The 20,390-nt window shown below is 46.3% G+C and overlaps 1 protein-coding gene across 7 annotated transcripts in view; it reads right to left on the bottom strand.

Annotated features, from left to right (window-relative positions):
* The window catches only part of POLD3 (DNA polymerase delta 3, accessory subunit), a 34,092-nt gene extending 13,702 nt beyond the window's left edge, over nt 1-20,390 (bottom strand). Inside the window, exons 1-9 of one of the 7 annotated variants that reach the window (XM_072924421.1) lie at nt 19,915-20,390; nt 18,778-18,833; nt 17,133-17,235; nt 15,359-15,398; nt 13,749-13,881; nt 10,762-11,011; nt 9,466-9,538; nt 7,497-7,659; nt 6,111-6,223 (exon numbers count right to left, since the gene is read on the bottom strand). In XM_072924421.1, the coding sequence (XP_072780522.1) occupies nt 6,111-6,223; nt 7,497-7,659; nt 9,466-9,538; nt 10,762-11,011; nt 13,749-13,881; nt 15,359-15,398; nt 17,133-17,235; nt 18,778-18,833; nt 19,915-19,974 (991 nt within the window). In that variant the 5' untranslated portion in view covers nt 19,975-20,390. Of the gene's footprint in view, nt 1-6,110; nt 6,224-7,496; nt 7,660-9,465; nt 9,539-10,761; nt 11,012-13,748; nt 13,882-15,358; nt 15,399-17,132; nt 17,236-18,777; nt 18,834-19,914 lie in introns of those variants that run through there. The other 6 variants (XM_030264527.4, XM_030264535.4, XM_072924426.1 and 3 more) reach the window with 6 other exon arrangements.

Here is a 20,390-nt window from a genome sequence, read left to right as displayed (position 1 = left end):
GCTTGGAAAAGCACCCAATTAGTAGCTATAATGCTTCATAAAAAAAAGGGACCAGAAGAAACAGTAGTAATCCACCCCTACATTTTGCAAAACTCTCCACCCCTGATAGGAAGGGACATCCTTGCTATGTTAGGAGTCAGGATTACAAATTTATAATGAGGGCCACTGCCGTACACCCACTGCTGCCAATCAAACCTGACCTTCAGAACGAAATTAATGGAAAGCTGTGAGTTTTGGTTTGCAGGACACGCTCGTGGACCGTTCCCGTGACGCGTACACCCCTACTCCAGAGGGAGATGATGGACCACCAAGCCGCCAGACAAAACCTGAGAGTCCCACACCGGTGAGACCCAGACATGCACAGTGTCTTTGTGCGATTTTGCTGTTGGGGCTTGTGGCTGGGGGGCAAGCCGACCCAGGCCACTACCCTCATCAGCCATTTAGGTGGGTCATGCAACATCTTTCAAGTGACAAGGTGTTCAAAGAGGTCACCACAGCGAACACCCCATCCTTCGTGTTCCACATAGCCGATCTGTTTCCAGGACAACCAAAACTACGGCCCATAAACCCACGTATCGTACTCATGTGCATATCCTACTGGTGCCCAGCGTCCAACCCAGGGAAAAGATACTGCGACTACCCGGGGTGGGGACATTGCGGATATTGGGGCTGCGAAACCATTGTTACAGATGCCAGACCATGGGGAGATGGGTGGCAACCGCAGGAGCCCGACAAATTCTTACAGTTCACCTGGGCACCCTTTGGCTGTGGAGACCACAATGCACAGCCTAGATATCGGGGATGCGTAAGTTATAACATGACCGTTCTACAGCCAGATCACCCTAGCTGGGCCACGGGTAGAACGTGGACAGTGGTCCTCAGAGGACCGAGAAGGTGGGTGAATGTACGGATTATCAGGCTCCAACCACCAGCACCTTGACCAGTGGGACCCAATAAAGTTATCAAGAACGTGCTAAAAGGGAAAAACACAACCCACCCCAAAACCTTGCCCCCAAAAGTCACTGATATCCCGACCAGCCTTGCGGATGCCCTCCGGATAGGCCGCACGGCTGAGTCAGATCCAAACCAAATCTTTCGTATGCTAGAAGCTACCTTTCTAACCCTAAATGAAACCAAACTGAACCTGACTAACTCCTGTTGGCTTTGCTATGATGTTAAACCCCCTTTCTACGAAGGCATTGCTTTAGACACCCCCTTCAGTTACTCCACAGCCAGTGCCCCCCACCAGTGCAGATGGGACACTCCCCGCAGAGGAATCACCCTGAGTCAAATCGCAGGGCAGGGCAGGTGTTTTGGCAATGCAGCTTTAGCAAAGCAGAAAGGCAACTTCTGCACTGAAGTTGTCAAGCCCAACAGAAAAACCAATAAGTGGGTGGTCCTATCTGCATCTGGGATGTGGGTTTGCCAGCAATCCGGAGTGAGTCCTTGTGTGTTCCTTGCCAAATTTAATGACTCTATCGACTTCTGTGTCCAAGTTCTGATTGTTCCTAGGGTCCTGTACCACTCAGACGAAGAGATGTACCACCTTCTCGAGGAACCTGACAGACTCCACAAAAGAGAAATAATCACGGGTATAACTATCATAATGCTGCTCGGCCTGGGAGCTGGCACAGCCACGGGTGTCTCAGCCATCACAACCCAACAGCACGGACTCTCTCAGCTGCAAATGACCATCGACGAAGACCTGCAGAGGATCGAGAAATCCATCTCCCATCTAGAGAAATCAGTCTCTTCGCTTTCAGAAGTAGTTTTACAAAATAGGCGAGGACTGGACCTCTTGTTCATGCAACAAGGAGGACTGTGTGCAGCCTTGAAAGAGGAATGCTGCTTTTATGCAGATCATACGGGAGTTGCTAAAGACTCCATGGCAGAACTCCGAGATAGACTGGCTCAGAGAAAGAAAGACAGGGAAACCCAACAGAGCTGGTTTGAATCCTGGTTCAATCAATCACCTTGGCTCACCACTTTAATTTCCGCCCTGGTAGGTCCACTGGCACTACTGCTTTTAGCTGTTACCATAGGACCATGCCTGCTGAACAAGCTAGTCTCGTTTGTTCAGGCCCGTCTAGAACGGGCGAACATTCTGTTCGTAGGCCAGCAACAAATGCTGTAAACCAAAAACTGCGAACACAGTCAGTCGCTAAAGCCTTCGAGACTCGCCTTGCGAAAATTACTCAGGTTTACCAAACCACCCTTTCCTTACCAAGTTACAAGTTTGTACCTCACTCCAGTGCCTATATCTACGACTACCTCATTTTATATATGAAAAGGAGGGGGGAGATGTGGTAGATAGGGACAGGCGAGCGGAAGATCTCGGGATGTGACGGAAAGAAAGACCCTTCCCCCTTCTCCCTGCTTCACGTTATCTACCACCCCCAGAGCATGTAACCACACCTAACACAGTAGTTTTCCACTCCCGACTAACCTAGAGACCCTACCAACCCCCCGCTGACGTAGCAAAGTCCCCCAAGACTATTTAAACCCATGAGATAAGATAATAAACGCTTTTGACCGTCCACCACATTGGTGTTAGCGTGTTGTCGTTAGCCTGAGTAGCCCAGACGAGGCTGGGCTGCCGTGCTGTCTTCTTGCAACCAGGTTGCCGTTGCCTCCCCTGAAGGCAACAGCCTGCTGCCGCTGCCTCCCGCGGGTGCCACAGCCTGCGGTGCACCCGTGCCGGCGACAGACCAGGCCGGTGTGCCTGGAGAGCTGGGAGCGGCGTCACATGCACCGCGGAACCAAGTGACCGAGCCCCCGGTCCCTGCTCCGTGGCGGTCTCTGGCCAGAACCCCTGCTGCACCGCCCCAGCCCGAGCCTCCCCAGCCGTGGGGAGACGCTCCGGGCCTCCGTGCCGCACCCCTGCCGCCCCCCACGCTCACGGACTCGCGGCAGTTATCTCCCGCGGCCCCGGTCCCCGTGCCCAAGCCCTCTGGCAGCGCTGTGCACACGGCCGCCATCATTCCTCGCCATGCGGACCTCATGACACGCCCCGCGCATGCGCAGTTCGCGCTATCCCCGGACCAGCCACCCAACGCCGCCCCACGCCACCCCTGCCGCGCCCCTGATGCAGCCCACCGCTTCCCATGTGCCCCATGCCGCGGTCTACACCCAGCCGACGTCCCTGCACCCCCCCACACCAGCGCCACAGCCCACGGTCCTGGCTGTGGAGCCTCAGCAGCCGCTGCCGCCAGCACTCCCTGGTTTGCCGACTCTACCACCATATCTATCTGCACAGCCGGATCCTGTTACAGCTTCATCACAAATAGTCCTCTCTACACCGCCTCCCTCGCAGCTTCTGGAAACCCCAGCCTTTCAGCCACCAGCAGCTCCTGCACGACCACACCCTCCAGCCGCTCTCCACTCTCCAACAAGTCTGCCCGCAGCACCACAACATGATTCTACAGCAACCTATGCATATCCCTCTGCGTCCTTTCCTCTGCCGGATCTACATTCTACAGCTACAGCCAGAGCTCCGACATATCCTTCAGCACATGCAGGTTCTTCCCATGTGCTTTTGCTGACAGGCTCCACTCCTCCTGCTCCTCTGCCTCAGCTACCAGCAGTTCCTGCATCCGGTCCAAGCAGTACCACAGCTTGGCACACGAACCATGCAGCGAGAGGGAGAAGGATGGAATGTGGCAGCCGCTTTGACAAATAAAGGACAGAGAGAGAACTGTGTTGCCCTTGCAAATACTAACCCTCTTATCCTGATTTTACAAAATTCCCAGGAAGATGTTGATAATCTCCAACTGACAGACTGGCATGGAATCAGATGTGATAGTCACAAAGAGCACAGTCTGAATCCTTGAGCCATGTCAGTGGTATTCAGCCAGCAACCTGGTGGTCCTAGAACATGGACAGCTGTCCCATCTCAGGATGAGAAAGAATTCCTAAAAGCAATCAAGGACAGTGGTATCTCCTCTTCCTATTTTAAACAACTGTTAAAAAGTACCATAGAAAGAACACACCAAACCCTAAAACGCATTTTAAATCAACAGAAAGAGGGAGTAGATCAGGCTGCACCTCAAAAGAGGTTGAGTAAGGCTCTGTATGTTTACAATTTTTTAAATAGCTCTGCAGGAGAGCCTGACCCCTGCTTTACAGACAGTTTCTGAACAACTAAAAAGCAAAAATAAAGGGGTACCCCCCCGTTTTAATCAAAACCTTAGATCCAGGACAAATAGAAGGACCATACAACCTTATAACATGGGGAAAAGGTTTTGCTTATGTTTTCACAGGTGAAGGACCCAAATGGGTCCCAGCAAATAATGTGAAATCCGCTGGCACACCCACACCAGGCACGACTTCTGCAAGTACAAGCCAAGAAGCAAGCACCCAGACCTGAACTGCACAGAGTCATCAAGAGAAAATGACCTGCCAGAAACAGCTTGAGAAAAGAATGGAGTTTTATTGTTTGCGCGTGTGCATGTTGCTTTTGTTCTTTTTTAGTTTTTGTATTAGAGTTTTACCTGTAAGTCAACCAAAGACAAATATCTGGGTTGCTTTAGCCAAGTCTGCAGGCTCTGGTACCATCTGTTTAGATGACACAAGCCTTAACAAACCTTTTTCAACCTGTTTAATTAGAGGACCTTTTCCAGAAGGTTTTGATAATGCTACCTCAGTTAAGCTCTTCCATTACACTAAAGCAGTCAAACAAGTTAGGATGTTGGCTCAGTAAAGAAGTAATTGCCACCTCTACTATAATCAGTGATTTGATAACGGATGATCCATCTTAGCTGAACAGTTTATTTGATGGTTTGAGCTTTGCACCTTAGCTAAAGGAACTCTGTAAAGTAAGTTTGATTATTCTAATAGTAATAAGTGTAGTTTTAGTAGCAATACCCTGTATACCTCAGAGTGTGCAGAAAATAGTGGTTAAGTCAATATTTAGTATCTCAAGTTGTTCAACAGAACGGGGGAGATGTTGGAAAAGATGGATAAATATAATTGCCTGGCAAGAGATTTATGACAGTACAGCCAGGATGAAAACAATCCCCCCTACTGGCTGGACAATGCCCTTACCTACAGATAGGTCCAAAAGTCAAATGTCCTGTTCCATCTCAACCCCCAAAATGTATGGTTCATCCCACACCTGTAACCCTACCCTGAAGCATCAAGTGTCTGTGACCCCATTGGCCCAAGTCTTGTTCCAGCCCACCTTGAAACCTCCTGATAAGGGGTCTCCGAGGGGCCAGACGCTCTCTTGGAACTTCCCCTCTCTTGGATCTTCCCCTCTCTTGGAACTTCCCTCTCTTGGAACTCCCCTCTCTTGGATCTTCCCCCCTCTTAGAACTTCTACGCTCTCCTAGAGCATCCTCTCTACCCCTTGTCTCTCCCCTCCCCCATCCCCTCAGGCCCTGCCACGTGCTGTGTCTGGCAGCTCCAAGCAAGACCTTTCACCATCCCTAATAAACCCTATATTCTAAGAGCAACCTTCAGAGATCTCTCGTCTCCATTCATCAAAGCCGTCCTGGAGAACAGCACTCCCTACACTGTTCCTCATTATAAGCCCAAATCTTGCAGTGTTCTGGGCACCCTACTCCTGTCACAGCCACCAAGGAGACACACAGTCGCATCAGATACGGCCCAACTGCTTTGCCTCCAACTTTCCTATTATCTCTTTTCTTTTTGGATGCCTCACTTCCAACATTGTCTTCCAAACCCTTTCTATGAACAGACAGAATAAACATATTAAAAATGACCCTGTGAGGAGAGGGAGGCCACTTGGGAGTGTTTCCTCCCCATATGAACTGGTTCTCACCAGCCCTACGGTTCTGGAAGGTGTGCTATCTTTCACAAGAGATTTCAGAACCTCCTTCCCACACGTCAGTGGCACTGGCAGCACACTTGGCGAAGAGACAGCCAGGTCTGAGCTAACCTAAAACAAAGACTGAATCTTTGTTTTGAGACATCTCAACTCTATGCCCAAGTGCTTGCAGCACAAAGATAAACAGAAAGCTCAGGCTACAGCCATTTCCATGTTCTTCAGTCCTTTAAACTACTCTCCAACCAACGAACAGATTTGGAGAGTAAAGTTTTGGCAATCAGAACCCTGACCTACATGCCTGATTGTTTACAGATCTTCTTACCTTCCTCATCACTGCTGTCAGACAGAAGTTGCTTGATTCGCTTCCTCTTTTTCTTGACATTTTCGGGATCTCTTTCTTCTTCGTCATCTGACCTATCCACTCTCTTTGTTTTGCTACCACAAAAAGCAAACGGAAAAGAAAGGGAATAAACACCTATTATCTCTCATGTGTGCATGAAAGCATCATGTGTGCACTTGGACGAGCACATTCCTCACAGAAGGAAATCATATGCCTCTTAAAACCATGAGCATCACAAACTCTGAACTGTACACTCACTGCACAACCAGGCATAGGTGCACGAGCATTTCCAGGCCTCTCATCCTTCCCCATATCCAGCTCTCCAGAACAAGGAGGATTTCTTTAGCCCCTCTGTAGTTCAGCCCAGTACTTCACCTCACCTGGCCACAGCAGCCTGGCAAGAGCGTACTTCTGATCTTGTCTCTTTAGCTCAGGCTCCCCGTGTCCCCAAAAGCATCACTCAGAAGCTCTTTCGACAGACTGCTTGACACTGACTGACTATGAGGTAGTGTCTCAGAATCCTGGAGCCATTTTTAAAGACTACTGGAAAAATAAAATAACTTCTTTCTTTTTAATGTTGGCAAGACTCATCAGATGAACAAGCCTGGAGGCTAAAGGTCCACGTCTCCTCAGAGAGCTGGGACAGCCCAAGTGGCCTTCCCAACTCCATGCTGCCAACAGCTCCAGGCCCTTGGCTTCTTGGACAAGACTATCAATAAGACAAGCAGTTAGTGCTAACTGCGATGGTGGGCTGGGTGGTGTGCTTACCTATTCAGTTAGAAATGGATTGAGACCACCAATTAATTACTCATAGGCCACCAGAGAGCCATCAGACTGTAGTGATTCTTTGTCTCTGTCAGTTTGGGTTGGATTAAACACAAAGGGCTGAACTTAAAATTAACTTGGAGCCTCAGCCCAAAGTAAACCAGTGGCATTGAAAGCAGCCCTACATGAGCTATGGAGATCAACAAGCACAACTTTGTGCTGCAAGTTGTGTACATACAGGCTTGGGAATATCCCACCTTCCCTGCAGGACAGGTGCTCCTGCCAGCCCTCCCCACGCTGCCTGCAAGGTCTCTCCCACAGCTGCTCACAGTGGGAGGTTGTCTCATGGAAAGCCATCCCCTCCTCCTGAGGACAACCTTGGCCTTGTCCCTTCCCATATGCAATGGCACCCACAGCCCTGAGGCACCTACAGCAGCAAATGGAAAAGGAAACACCAGGAAAAAATCCTGACAGATAATTTTAGTAAGGTTTAATACAATTTAGTAGATGGAAACAGGAGGTGAGCCAGCATTGTATGACCAGCTAGCTCCACGCAGGCTGTCCCCAGACAGGTTCACAGGGACCCTGAAAAGCGTGACCCACCTTTTCTTGTCCTTTTGCTGAATTCTGTCAGATTCTGTTTTCTTCCCAGGTTTCTCTGCCACAGTATTAGGAGATGACTCTGATTCTGCTACAGCAACTGACGGCTTCACTACTTCTTTCTCCTCCTTTGGCTGCTCAGGCACAGAGTTGGCTTTGAGTTTATCTGTGAATAAACCATTCAAAAAGAACAAACACTGGGCATTCAGTCTGAATGACAACTTACAAAGCAGCTGGCTAGCTCTGTACACCAAGATTACAGACAACACTACCCATCGTGTATTTAGGGAAATAGATTGGCCAAGCTGTATCAGCCATGGGAAAAAGGAGGGCATGCTTTAATTTCTAGGTGATTTTTCATGGTTCTGCTGTTCCTGATGTCAAGCCACCATGTGTGCTGCAGCAGTTAAAACTCTGTGGAAGAGGACTGGGAGGCAGTAGCAGGAGATCACCGTGGGGTCAGAGGCTGCCAACATGGTGCCAAAGCCTTTCTGGGAGTGCTGGGAAAACAGGCTGCCTGCTTCCCTGGGCAAGGGCAAACAGTACTGGAATGACAGCTCTCTTGTTTATGATCAATAGCAGAAAGCCCAAGGACCCAACTGCTGTTAACTCAGGACTTTCTGGCAGTGGTGGAACTTTTGAAGCCAGGAGAGACATGCACGTAGGGAATAAATCTTTCTTGTGGAATCCCTCTGTTCTATACACATAATCATTTCCAGTTCTGCTCAGTTTGCTCCTTCTCTGCAGCCACCTCACAGGTTTCCTTGGTGTGCTCCCTGATAGGACTCAGCAGAGAAGGGAACCCCTTTGGAAATGATGGAAATGCATCCACAAAACCTTCCCCATCACCACTGGGTCACCTCTACCATGCCACTTTGGGTTTTCAGCACATGAGCTTTGGTCTAGGGCTCTTCTAGACCTGTAGAATTTACTCTAGTTAATTGTAGCGACTGTCCTTAGGCTGAGAGTGTCCTCAGCTCCCCCAATCTCACCAAAACACGGATTCAAAGAGTCCCAGCAGGGCTGTGCCTTGTCTGCTCAGTGCTAGAACTGTCCCCTGCAAGCTCTGATATATGTCTGTTGGAAAGTGAACTTTGCTGTTTATTCTCTCCCAAAAGTCCTCTTTGAAGCCCCTCATACTCACTGTTATAAGGGAATCTTTGAAGAAGGTCCCACAGTCCTTTTCCAATATTTCAATATTTAAAAGCTTCAGGATAGTTTATTTTGATTTAGGTAATTCAGAAGGGACCTGCAGAGGCCACCTAGTCCAAACCTCTGCCCAAAGAGAAAGGCCACCCCCCATTTGTATTTGCCATGTATCAGTCCTTCCGTTTTTAGGAAAGAAATTAACCCTAAACCCAACAATGGGCGCCTCAGTACTGTGTGATGAAGAGCAAGCACCATTAACATGCCCTGCAAAACAGGTTTTGGCAAACATCTCACCAATAGCTGGTCTTCCAGCCAGGAGAATTCACTTTAAATCAGATTTCTTCTGCGCTAAAAATCCTTCCTGGGTTAGTCTGCTCAAACATGTCATTTTAATTGATCTCCCTCCAGTAAGCCTTTTTTCTGAAAAATTCCACTGACAACTGTTAATTTTTGCTTTAAAAACTGTGTGCTAAAACATTAACCCTTTTGAGTGCAAAAGAGCAGGAAAAAGTATGTAAAACTATTAGAAAAGAGGGGATATAAAGAAGATCCCATGAGTTTGGTAGAGTGGGGATGGGGAGGAAGAGCTCTGCTCCTTTCTGTATGCCTCAAATCATGGCTCTAGTACAAACATTTCATTCTACTGAATATTTTTAAAATTTCTACCCAGCTTAAATAAAGTATAATTTTTAAAAAAAAAGATACTTCAAATAATCCTCAGGTTTGGTTTTTTTTTTTTTTTTTTTTTTTTTTTTTTTTTTTTTAACTAGAACAGGCTGTTCCCTGACCATGATGGCCTCTGAAAAAAAAAAAAAGCACTTACTCATAGCAGCTTTTCCAAAGAAGTTGTTCATGATGGTGTTCTTTGTTGGTGGCTTGCAGTTTGCTGCAGACACCTGGAAGCAAAGAGAGGAATAAGCACAGGAATTGCTCTCAGCCCTCAAGGTGCACAGCACTGCTTCTGGACAAGCAAAATAATAAACAGCATTTGTTCCCATTGCCTTAGATTTTAGCAGATTTAGCAAATTCTCTGTTTTGGAGAATTCGAAGATACTCACTAGACACCACGTGCATCAAAGTGGGCAGAGTAAGCTCCTAAGAACTCCTTAGCCAAGCCTTCAGATCTGACTTGGGGCACATTCCCATCTGATGGCTGACAGCGTTACTGGGACTAGGGTCAGCTCCCAGGAAAGAACTACTCTTTTTGCAAACCATCAGTGCCTCAATTCACAGCAGCCGACAGAGGAAAGAACACGGACTGACCAAACCAGGAAAGCTTTATCCAGCTCCTCTGGCACGTAGGCTGTTTGCAAGGGAACATCACTGCTCTGTTACACCAATGCAACCACCAAAATGAGAAATCACACCCACACCCCCTAAGAAAGTGCAGTCTCTTAATCAACTTCTTTTCATGCAGATAAAAGGCAACCAGACACTAAAGTTCCCAAACCACTGCACACTTCACCATTTCTAAACTCTCTATAAAAATCAGAGAAAGGAACCCAAACGTTCTCAGTTATAAAAAGGCCAAACCACCCACAGGGAGTGTTACCATTTTAACACCCATTTGTCTGGCCACATCGCTTTAAAAACAATTATACTAATTAAAATGAAAACATAATCCTATCCTGGAAAAACTGCAGTGCAGAAGATAAACAATTTAGTCTTGCACAGGTCAAGCTCTGAAACTTCCCTCACCAACCAAGTTTAAATACCTTGATACTTTTAAGACCTGGGCTTCTCATGTTTCACTTATTGCTCAGAGCAAATCCTTTTAAGCACAATGGAGAGAGCAAGATCCTCAGCTGCTGTGTGCATTGGGATGGCTGGAGAGGGCAGAGCAATCATCTCCATGAGGCAGCTATGCTGGTTTACACTCGCCCGAGACCTGGCTCATTGGGGAATGTCAAAGCTATGGCTATGTGGAGAGATCCAGAGTGTGGCATGAGGGGTTTCTGCCCCAGGTGACTGCTCACGATTAAACACTTCCAAAGGATCCCTGAGCACTGCCAGTGGGACGTGGGCTTGGCAGGAGGAACAGCGCAGGGGTGGCTGAGGTCCCTGAGCCGTGTGCCAGTGGATCATTAAAGCCACAAACTAAGGGACTGAAGTAACTTACACCTGCGGCCTCCTTGGCCTCTGCTTTGGCCTCCTTAGGCGTGTCCTGGGGTCTGGCTGCTGCTTTGGCTGCAAACATGCCCATGATGCCTTTGTGCTGCTGCGGAGGGGGTTTGGCAGCCCGGACCCTGTGGCCGTTGATAGCGGCATCGGGGTCCCTTTGCCTCTGGGGACTCTGCACAGGCTCCGGCACTTGGGGAGCGTCAGGCGGCGTCCTGGGCACAGCGGCAGCGCAGCGGATGGCACTGAACCTGTGTGGTGGAGTGAAAAATCCCATTAGCCTTTTCAGCTCTGCATTGCTCACCTCGTGGATAGGATCATGCCTTCCCCTTTCCTGCAGCGCCACCACTCCTCTGAGCCTGCGTTCTTCTGTTATGGAAAAAGGAGCAATTTAATCTGTGCATGGGACAAGAAAGAAAGTCTGGCACAGAGTAAGAGATCTCTGATGAAAAGATCAGCTGAACCTGTCAGCAAGAGCCACAGCATTCACATATCAAACAAGCTGTGCAGCTTTCCTGGGGGGAAAAGGGCCTTCTCCACACTCAGGCTTGACAAGGAGCAGGATGAATTTTATTCCTAAACAAGCTGTGCTTCCTAAAGCCCGTGGCAGAAGTTGTATGGCTGTGTGAGGATCTAACATGTTTACAGCTTTCTGATGCTCTGTCAAAGCCCCACAGTTGCTGCAACAAGCAGCCACACTCAGCCAGGTAACTAAATCCCAGATGAAACTGAACAATTGAAATGGCTCAGAAAATATCCATGACATTCCTATTTAACTACACAAAATAATTTCCAAGTAATCCCTGAGAGTGAGAAGCCGCTTGGATTATAATGGTCTGAAACTTGATTGTTTGGGGATATAGAGACAAAAGAACGAAATGACGTGCTCACAGTTAGAGCACAACTCACTGACAGTCAGGAATAGCAGTTCCCAAAAACAGCTGAACTCTGCTCCCCACTGTGCAAATCACAGGCAACACTTTCCAGATTTCCCACAGAAATGCCACAAAAGAGCCCAGCTCATGCCTCCCAGCCCACTGAATTACACAGCAAATTTTTATTTGCCTAAGCAAATAAAAGCAGCCTTCTTTCAGTTCATTTCTGTGCCTCAGCATTAGCTGCTCACGTGCACAGTCCACTTCTACTCCCATCAGGATCTGTATTAACAAAACAACATAATCTCCACAGCATTCCCAGGCTGCAGCAGCAACCTCTTGACATTCGAACCTTTAAAGGAAGGAAAACAAGACATGGAAGAAAAATAATCCTACTCTCCTTTGTACTTTCAATCTGTTTTTAACATGGTTAATACAGCTCTCAGGGCAGTGTGAGCTCCTACTCTAAACACCACCAACTCTCCAATATATAATATTGTCACAAATAATACTCTCAGCAGTTATGCTGACTGTGCAGCAGAGCTCAGCTAACCTTCCCACATTCCAAGTCAGCTTGCCTTGATGCTGCTGTGTGACTATACCTTTATGGGCTTGACCCAAAATTCACTAAATAACCACTGAAAAAATAGCCAATACTTGGACTATGCTCTGCAAACAAGGAGCTGCTTCTGTTTGGAAAGCTGGCAATGCTAACTAATACCAGATACTGGTATTAGTACATCTAACCACCTCCACTGTCTTCACAGCAAAGCAGGTCCCGCAGAAACCCAGAAAAGAACAAAGATCCTTGTCCCAAAGCTGTGAAATATCTGGACAAACAGGGAGGTTCTGTTTGCTACAAACCCCACATAATTAAACCTCTGGCTTTTGCAGGTCCTGCAGGAATCTTTTCCCAAGTGTCACAGACAATCCATGCAGATGACAAAGAGAGGGAATGGGATCAATCTGTCTTTACTTCAGTCGGGTCACAAGTGAAGAAAGTGCACTTTGTCTTAGTTTGCTTGGGAAATCCTGCTTCAAAGCTGGATTTACATGCAGGCCTCAGCTGCTTCAGAACATGGATTATGTAAACCTTCTGGAGGTTTAAATCCCAAAGGATACAAGTTAAAGGCAAAAGGGTCGCCACGCTGGGGTGCCTAAGAGTAAAAAGAGTGGATGAAGGCAACTGCAGCCACACCCAGGACACATGGCTCCACTGAGGTGGGATCACCCAGCACCTTCCAGGGCATCCACCCAAACACACAGCTTCTATGCCACTTTTTACAGCTTTTCTCTGCCACTCTCTTGTCAACACTTTGGACACAACCACATTTCCCCTCTCAAATTGTATACTCCTCCTATGACACACCCTTCAGGCATCCACCTTTAAACCAGATTGGTCATGGCACCGTGCATCCCCATGACTTCAGGCTGGAGCTGTCCTGGTGGGAACAACAAGCAAACAAGAAGCTGCAGCTGCCAGGCACTGCTCAGGAGGGAGCCAGTGACTCTTGGGGACTGCAGTCCCTCCCAGCTCTTCTCCACTTCCACCAGGAAGGACACTGGTGCTGCCTGGACTGTTCTATGTGCTTCTTCCACGTCTCAGAGATTACAGCCTACTCTGAACTGCAACAAACTCACACAAAGATGTGTGCGTGGAGCCCAGCTCCTGGAGAAGGACTTGCTGTGAGACATTTTCAGAGAACTGGATGAGTCCAGAAGATGAGAACACAGTTTCACAAAACAGAAAGCAAACTCCTGTAAATGCTTTGCTGAGCACATCATTCCTGGTTTTATCAGCCTGTTTCGATTTTCTCTTCCTGTGTGGCTGAGAACTGGATTAAAATGGTCATGATTAAGCGTGGCTTGGGAAAGAGAGAAACGTTTCCACCCATCAGACAACCAAGGTACTGGAACAGCCTCCCCCTCAGAGTAAGGACCAAGTGAATCAACTGTGAGCTCAGTTTACTAAACAACCACACAATGTTCTCTTTGGGCACTGCTTTGGCAGGACTCTGAGGATATCTCTTCCTAGCTTTCCAAAAGCCCAGGCCTATCTAGTAAGCACTGGAGTCTGGAAGTGCTTCAGAAGGAAAAGGAAGGCAGGACTCACTTGCTGCAGTGCTGCAGGTTTGTTTTGACGATGTCATAGTCGGTGTTGTAGAGGGGGGAGCTGTCCTTGAGCAGGGCCTTCTGAATGCTGTACACGTGCACACTGGCAATTGTGGACAGTTTAGACTTCATTGCTGGGGAAAAAGAGAAAAAAACCCAAAACTCTCTGTTAGCACACCCTTTAGGATGACTGACAGACTACTTGACAGCAAAATATGAATATAAAAAGATCCAACCACACCTTCTCCCAGCGCTCACTAATGAAGAATTCAAGGCAACAAACCCCACAAGCCTGTCACATTTTCCACTACACACTCTTGGTTCCTGCACAACCGACTTACGAGGGATCTCTCTGTGTTTCCCTTCAAAGCATCCAGTGTTTGGGATGCAGAATAGCTGAGTGAGCACCTAAAGCTGAGGCAGAAGGTAGCTGGTCACTGGTCTGCCCTGCTGGAACTGCTCTCTGCTGCTGGGGCTGTGTCCAGCACCACAGTGTCACCCCCACCAGTCTGCTGGAATGAAAACTTTCTCTCTTTTATGCTACTTAGACTGCAACCCCCTTGAGACAAGGGCTCGCTTTCAGGAATTCTTTGTTCATTGCTTATATTGTTCTTTCCACAGAGTCCTGGTCTGAGGCTGAGCTTCTAGGCACTGTAAAAATACACACAGTAATCATTTCTTGGGGCCAGTCCTAGACTATGCAGCCCTACTCCCATCAAAAATCTCAGCCTCTTCCAAATATAAGTCATAGCTTTGGCCTGCCTTCCAATACAAAAACCATGAGCAACCCTTTCCTCCACAGCAAAACAGTGTTACACAGCACACATAACTCAACAAACATGACACAGAGTAGTTGCACTGCCTGACAATCTCCTACTCCGAGGAAAACAGCCTGAGCTAGAAATCCACTTCAGATTTCCAACAACGCAAGTCCTTCAAACAAAGTGAGGTCATTAGCTCAGATTCTTAAGGTCACAAATACCACAGTGTGCTCTCAAGTGCCAAAGACGTTATTTGAAAGTGATGAAGAGCCTGAAGCTGCATTTCAGTTCTGCGGGTAAGATTTCATCAGCAGGACCAGAAAGATGGTGAGACAACAGACAGTGCACAGAGCAGTGTTGCAATAGGGGTTTTTCCACCTTTCACTCACAAAAGTGAGGCAAATGTTCTATGAGAACATCTGTTTTAACACCCACAGGACTCAGAGCAAAGACTGCAATTGCATTGAACCAATGACCAGAATTACCAGTTTCACCATTCTTGGGGGCCTGAAGGCTCACAGTTGTTCTGAGACACTACTGGTGCATTGCTGTCTCCCTGCTGTCCATGGCAGGGAGGTGGGAAAGAATCACTGGCAAAACTTTCAGAATTAAAAAAAAAAAAAAAAAAAAAAAAAAGGAAAAAATCAGACTCAAATCACAAGCCTGAAGGTATTCAGCTGCTGGCTCAGATACTCCAAATTCTGAGAAACAGCTGGTACAAAAAGTACACACCTGACCCTGAGAGCCTGGCTGGGCATTTATGTGCAGATGGCAAGTTCTGAACTTTGCTCATTTTGCTGTTCTTTCAAAGAAAAAAGTTAAAGCCACACGACTTTCCCAGCCTGCTTACCTTCAAGTTTATCCTCCCTCACTACTGCGACCTTGTGACACTGGAAAAAAGAAATACAATCTTAAAACCTGAGGTTGTAAGCAAGACTGCTATTTTCAGTTATTAAATAAGAAAGCCTAATGATTATTGTAGCACAGAACACTGACAATGCCTTTAAACACTCCTCAGTTTTTAAAACACTGAAATGTGCTCTCTGGCCAGTCTTCAAGGTCTATACCTGCTCCAGGACATTTAATATGTGGTTAATATTGCAAAGATCCAGAGAGACACTGAAAACCCCACCACTAATTCTGTATTAAACAGATACTATGGACCTGTCTGAAATCAGGAAAAATCCTGTTGAATTCAGGCTATAAACATGACACTGCCTGTGCAGCTTTAGTTAAATACATCCATTATACAGAATTAATGCAACAAATAATCACCTTCCATTTCAGGCAGATTTGGAGATTAAAAGACAATATTCCATACATGTGAACTAGTTTATTATTTAGAAGATCAGAAAAAAGGTTTGTTGGTGTTTTTCTCCAATCTAAAAGCCAGGACACCCTGAGATTTATTATTCCTAAAAAAAGACTGGATTATATTGTAATAGATATCTGTGTATTTAAAAACACTTGGTGGGATGTAAAAGGCATTTAGTGTTTAGCTCTTAAATTTGTGGACAAAGGGGAACAGACACTGAATTTTCTCATTTTCTTTTAAAAACCTCTGGGATATCTGCATGAAGTTTTAGATGACATTCCTGAAAAACTGACAAGCAGCAATAAAGAAAAAGAAATTAATTAAGCAGTAATTCCTTTACTTAATATGCTGAAGCAATTTAAATATAAAATACTGTAAATTAATTTATTTACATCTCACCAGGATTAAAAAATTGTTTTAATTAGGCAGCAAAAGAGCAAGTGGCAAGAAGACACAGACATGTAAGAGGATAACCAAAGACTGGCAGTTTGGGCCCCTGAGTGCAGAAAGCAGCAAGGAAAGAGCGTGCAGTGTTAAGGAGGAGCACTTGAGAGGGATTTCCAGGGCTCTTCCTGCAGGAGTGCTGCAGCTGCATCTGCAGCATTCCGGCTACACCTACTGACAGCAGGCAGCAGTGCAGGGCTGTGGGCAAAGGGGAGCAGACACTGAATTTTCTCATCTTCTATTAAAAACTTCTGGGCTATCTGCCTGAAGTTATAGGTAACATTCCTGAAAATCTGACAGGCTAAATGCATTAAGCAGCATTTTGCTTAATAAGCTGAAGCACTTTAAATGTAAAATGCTGTTAATAAATTCATGTTTTGTTCACCAGGATTAGAAAGCTGGTTTAATTAACAAGACAACTTCAGCTGTAGGTGTGCTATCCTGTTTGTTATTATTCCATGCTATGTGAGCTGTCCCTCCAAGCAGCCCTCAGACACTTCCACAACACAGCAGAGCCTGGGAGGAGGATAAGTTGATCTCACAAGGGCTCCTCCACAAGGTTTTGTGATCTTTGCTGCCCACCAGCAGTGAGAGGATTGAGGTGAGTGGTGGCAGGATCTGAGTGTGCTGGTGAAGAACCCTGCAGTGTTACTCAGCACTGTGCTCCCAAACCATGGCCAACTGATCTTTCCTGCCCACTGGGGCAGACACTAAGCCTTCTTCTGTCCCTGTCCAGAAGCCCTGGCACACTGCAGCTCCTGTTGCAGAGAGAGCCTGTGCAGCTTTTCACCTCAGGAGCACAGAACGAGGCAGAGAGACACCATAACTAAGGCTGACAGACTCCTGTGAGAAGGGCACCACTCACAAAGTGTCCATTCTGGAGGAGGTTTCCTGCCACCAGGTAGGTGACGTGAAGCTGAGCTCCCGAGTTCTCCTTGCGTTTCCTCTCTACGTAATCATAGAGCATTCTGCACAAAAGAAACCAGAGTGAGCCAGCAGAGAGGAGAGAGCCCACGCTGCACACCCCGAGCAGAGCCAGCCTGGCATGGACACCTGCCATGCATGCACATTGCTCTCCTCAGGATTCATTTCATTCCCTCAGGCTTCCTTTTCAGAGACCCTTGAGCCTCTGCCACTGCAGAGAGTCCAGTCCAACAACTACAAAAACCAAAGGGCAAATACATTTAATAGTATATAATACATTTAATAACACATAATAATAAATATAATTAATAAATATAGTATTATATGGTATTATATAATACCATATAATACGATATTATATTAAATATAATGTATTATATAATGTATAACAATACATTATACATTTATATCTAATAATAAATATAACAATGTATTTTTAGTATAAAAATACATTGAATAGTATGTAATACATATAACAAATATAATATAATATATATAATATATTACATACATATAATATATGTAATGTATTACATACATTGTATAACATAATAAATTATATATTTATATATAATATGTAAAATAAGACATATAATAATACATAATAATACATATAATATATAATAATATATATTGTATATGTAATATCTATATTACAAATATATCATAATGTATAATAATATATTATATAGTATATATTTCAATATATTATATATAATCATACATATAATGTCTTTTTTACTATGAAAGTACATTTAATAGTATATAATACATATAATATATAATAATATATTATATATGCAATAAATATATATTATATATAATAATAAAATATTATATGTAATATATATTACATATAATATATATTTTTAATACATAACATATATAATAATGTCTTTTTTAGTATGAAAATACATATAGTAATATCTAATATTGGGTCTCACAGCCCCTGGGCAGCCTGTTCCAAAGCCTGTTCCCAAGAAGGGCATTCCTGACACCCCTGGGAGGTTTTGGTGCCTCACTGCCCACCCAGCAAGGCTGGCAGACAGGCAGGCACATGGACTGCCACAGCTGGCTGTGCCTGGGAAGACAGGCAGGGTTGGCAAGCATTTCCAGAGGAATCATTTTAATGGGCTCACACCACGATGGAAACAGGAATTGACATGGAACTGACAGGAATCAGCCCCCTTTGAAGTCCTTCCCAACCCAAACCATCCAGTGATACTGTAATCTTATTTTAAACATACACAAGCTGCTAAGACAAAGTGAAAAAATAATTATTTGTTCCTATGTCAGAAGTCACCTGTTTGCTTCAAATACATTAAATATAACAGTACAGGTTGCCAATCCCCTGGCCAGTTCTAGTGAGCCAAGACATTTGTTATTTCCAAAAGAAATGGGGGAAAAACTGTTAAGCTTGGACTATAAATGTGACACTACTCGTGCAACTTTAAATATTCCATCATACCGAACTAATGCAGTAAATAATAACCTTCCAATTCAGGCAGATTTGGAGACTGACAGAGTATTTCATGCATGTGAATCAGTTTATTGTTTGGGGCTCTGGGGGATGCAGGGAAACCTACTGTTTAGCCTGGTTGACGTGGACGCCCAGGGTGTAGCTCAGCCACTTGTACGTCACCTGGAAAAGGGGGAAAACCCCAAAAAACTACTTCAATAACAAAACCTTGGCCTCTCAGTTCGATCAATCTCCCCTCTTTGGCTTGTTGGTCCATGGAATTCCTTGGACACCTTGCTCCCTTGCAAGAAACCCACGGCAGAAGTGAGAGCACCCTGTGCCTCACTGAGCACCCTCAATTCCTGAGAGCTTTCCCAAATGTTTGTCGTCTGACCCCGGGACACGGCTGGGCATCTCCAGCTGCAAAATCTCAGCGCGGCAATCCCTGCCCTGCCGTGTCATTTTGACCAGGTACATCTCCGACACCTGCTCCTCCTCCTGCTCTGCCCTTTTAAACCACGCCCCAGGCTCTGGGCTGAAAACACAATTAAATTCTCGTTTGTCTGCATTGCTCTTGGAATGAGCTACAAAGCCACAGGCTGCTCTTGTTCTTTGCTGCACCATTTCCTAAGCAAAACCTATTTTATTTTATTTTATCTTATCTCGTTTCTTTTTCTTTCCAAATAAATTTTTGAAATAAACTTGGAAAGGAACAGATCCACGTGGGAAACCATCAGCTTTTTGAACTGCCTTCAAAATAGTTAGGGAAGGGGGGGAAGAGAGAAGGGAAAACAGGGGGAGAGGAGGAAGAGTGGGGAGAAGGGAGGAAGAAGACGGAGAAGGAAGGGAAAAGGAGGAAGATGGGAAAAGGAGGAGGAAAAGGGGGAGAAAGAAGGGAAGAGAGAACGTAAAGAGGGGAGAAGGAGGAAGAAAAGAGAGATGAAGGAGTAAGGAGGGGAGAAGGAATGGGGAAGGAAAGAAGGGAAGGGAAAGGAGAGAAAAGAGAAGGAGGAAAGGAAAGGAAAGGAAAGGAAAGGAAAGGAAAGGAAAGGAAAGGAAAGGAAAGGAAAGGAAAGGAAAGGAAAGGAAAGGAAAGGAAAGGAAAGGAAAGGAAAGGAAAGGAAAGGAAAGGAAAGGAAAGGAAAGGAAAGGAAAGGAAAGGAAAGGAAAGGGGCGGCGGAAGGCAGAGGGGGGTGAAAGGAGGAAGGGGTGGAAGGAGGAGGAAGCGGGACAGCGAAGGAAGGGGGGAGCAGGCGGCACTCACGACGCGGTTGTGGTCGGTGACGAACTCGTCGATGTTCTCCAGATACAGCTCGTCCGCCATGGCCGCGCCGGGCCCGCTTCCCGCCTCAACGCCACCGCGCGCGCGCTGCCGCCGCCATGGCAACGGCTCCGCCGCCGACGGCGGCCGCGCGCGGACACGATTCGCTCAGGAGCGCTCCGCCGGGCCGGGCGGGCCCGCGACTCGCCTCGGACAGGAGCGCTCCGCCGCACGCTCCCCCCACGGGAACAAGGAATGGCTGTGGCGCTCCTCAGCTCCGTCTTGTTGGCTGGAGGGTACCTGGCTCCCACCTGGATATCTGCCCTGCCGGCCTTCCCTGAGCCTAACCCGTCACCTCTCCGCCTTTCCTTCCGTCACCGCGGGGAGTCGATCGAAATAAAATAAAATAAACGAAATAAACCAAAATAAACCAAATTAAACAGTAAAATTAAAAAAAATAAAATACAAACTAAACTAAA

The sequence above is a fragment of the Taeniopygia guttata genome, chromosome 1 (assembly GCF_048771995.1).
Source record: "Taeniopygia guttata chromosome 1, bTaeGut7.mat, whole genome shotgun sequence".
NCBI classification, from domain to species: domain Eukaryota; kingdom Metazoa; phylum Chordata; class Aves; order Passeriformes; family Estrildidae; genus Taeniopygia; species Taeniopygia guttata.
The sequence above is the reverse complement of the archived record's forward strand: the minus strand, read 5'-3'. Positions and strand labels throughout refer to the sequence as shown.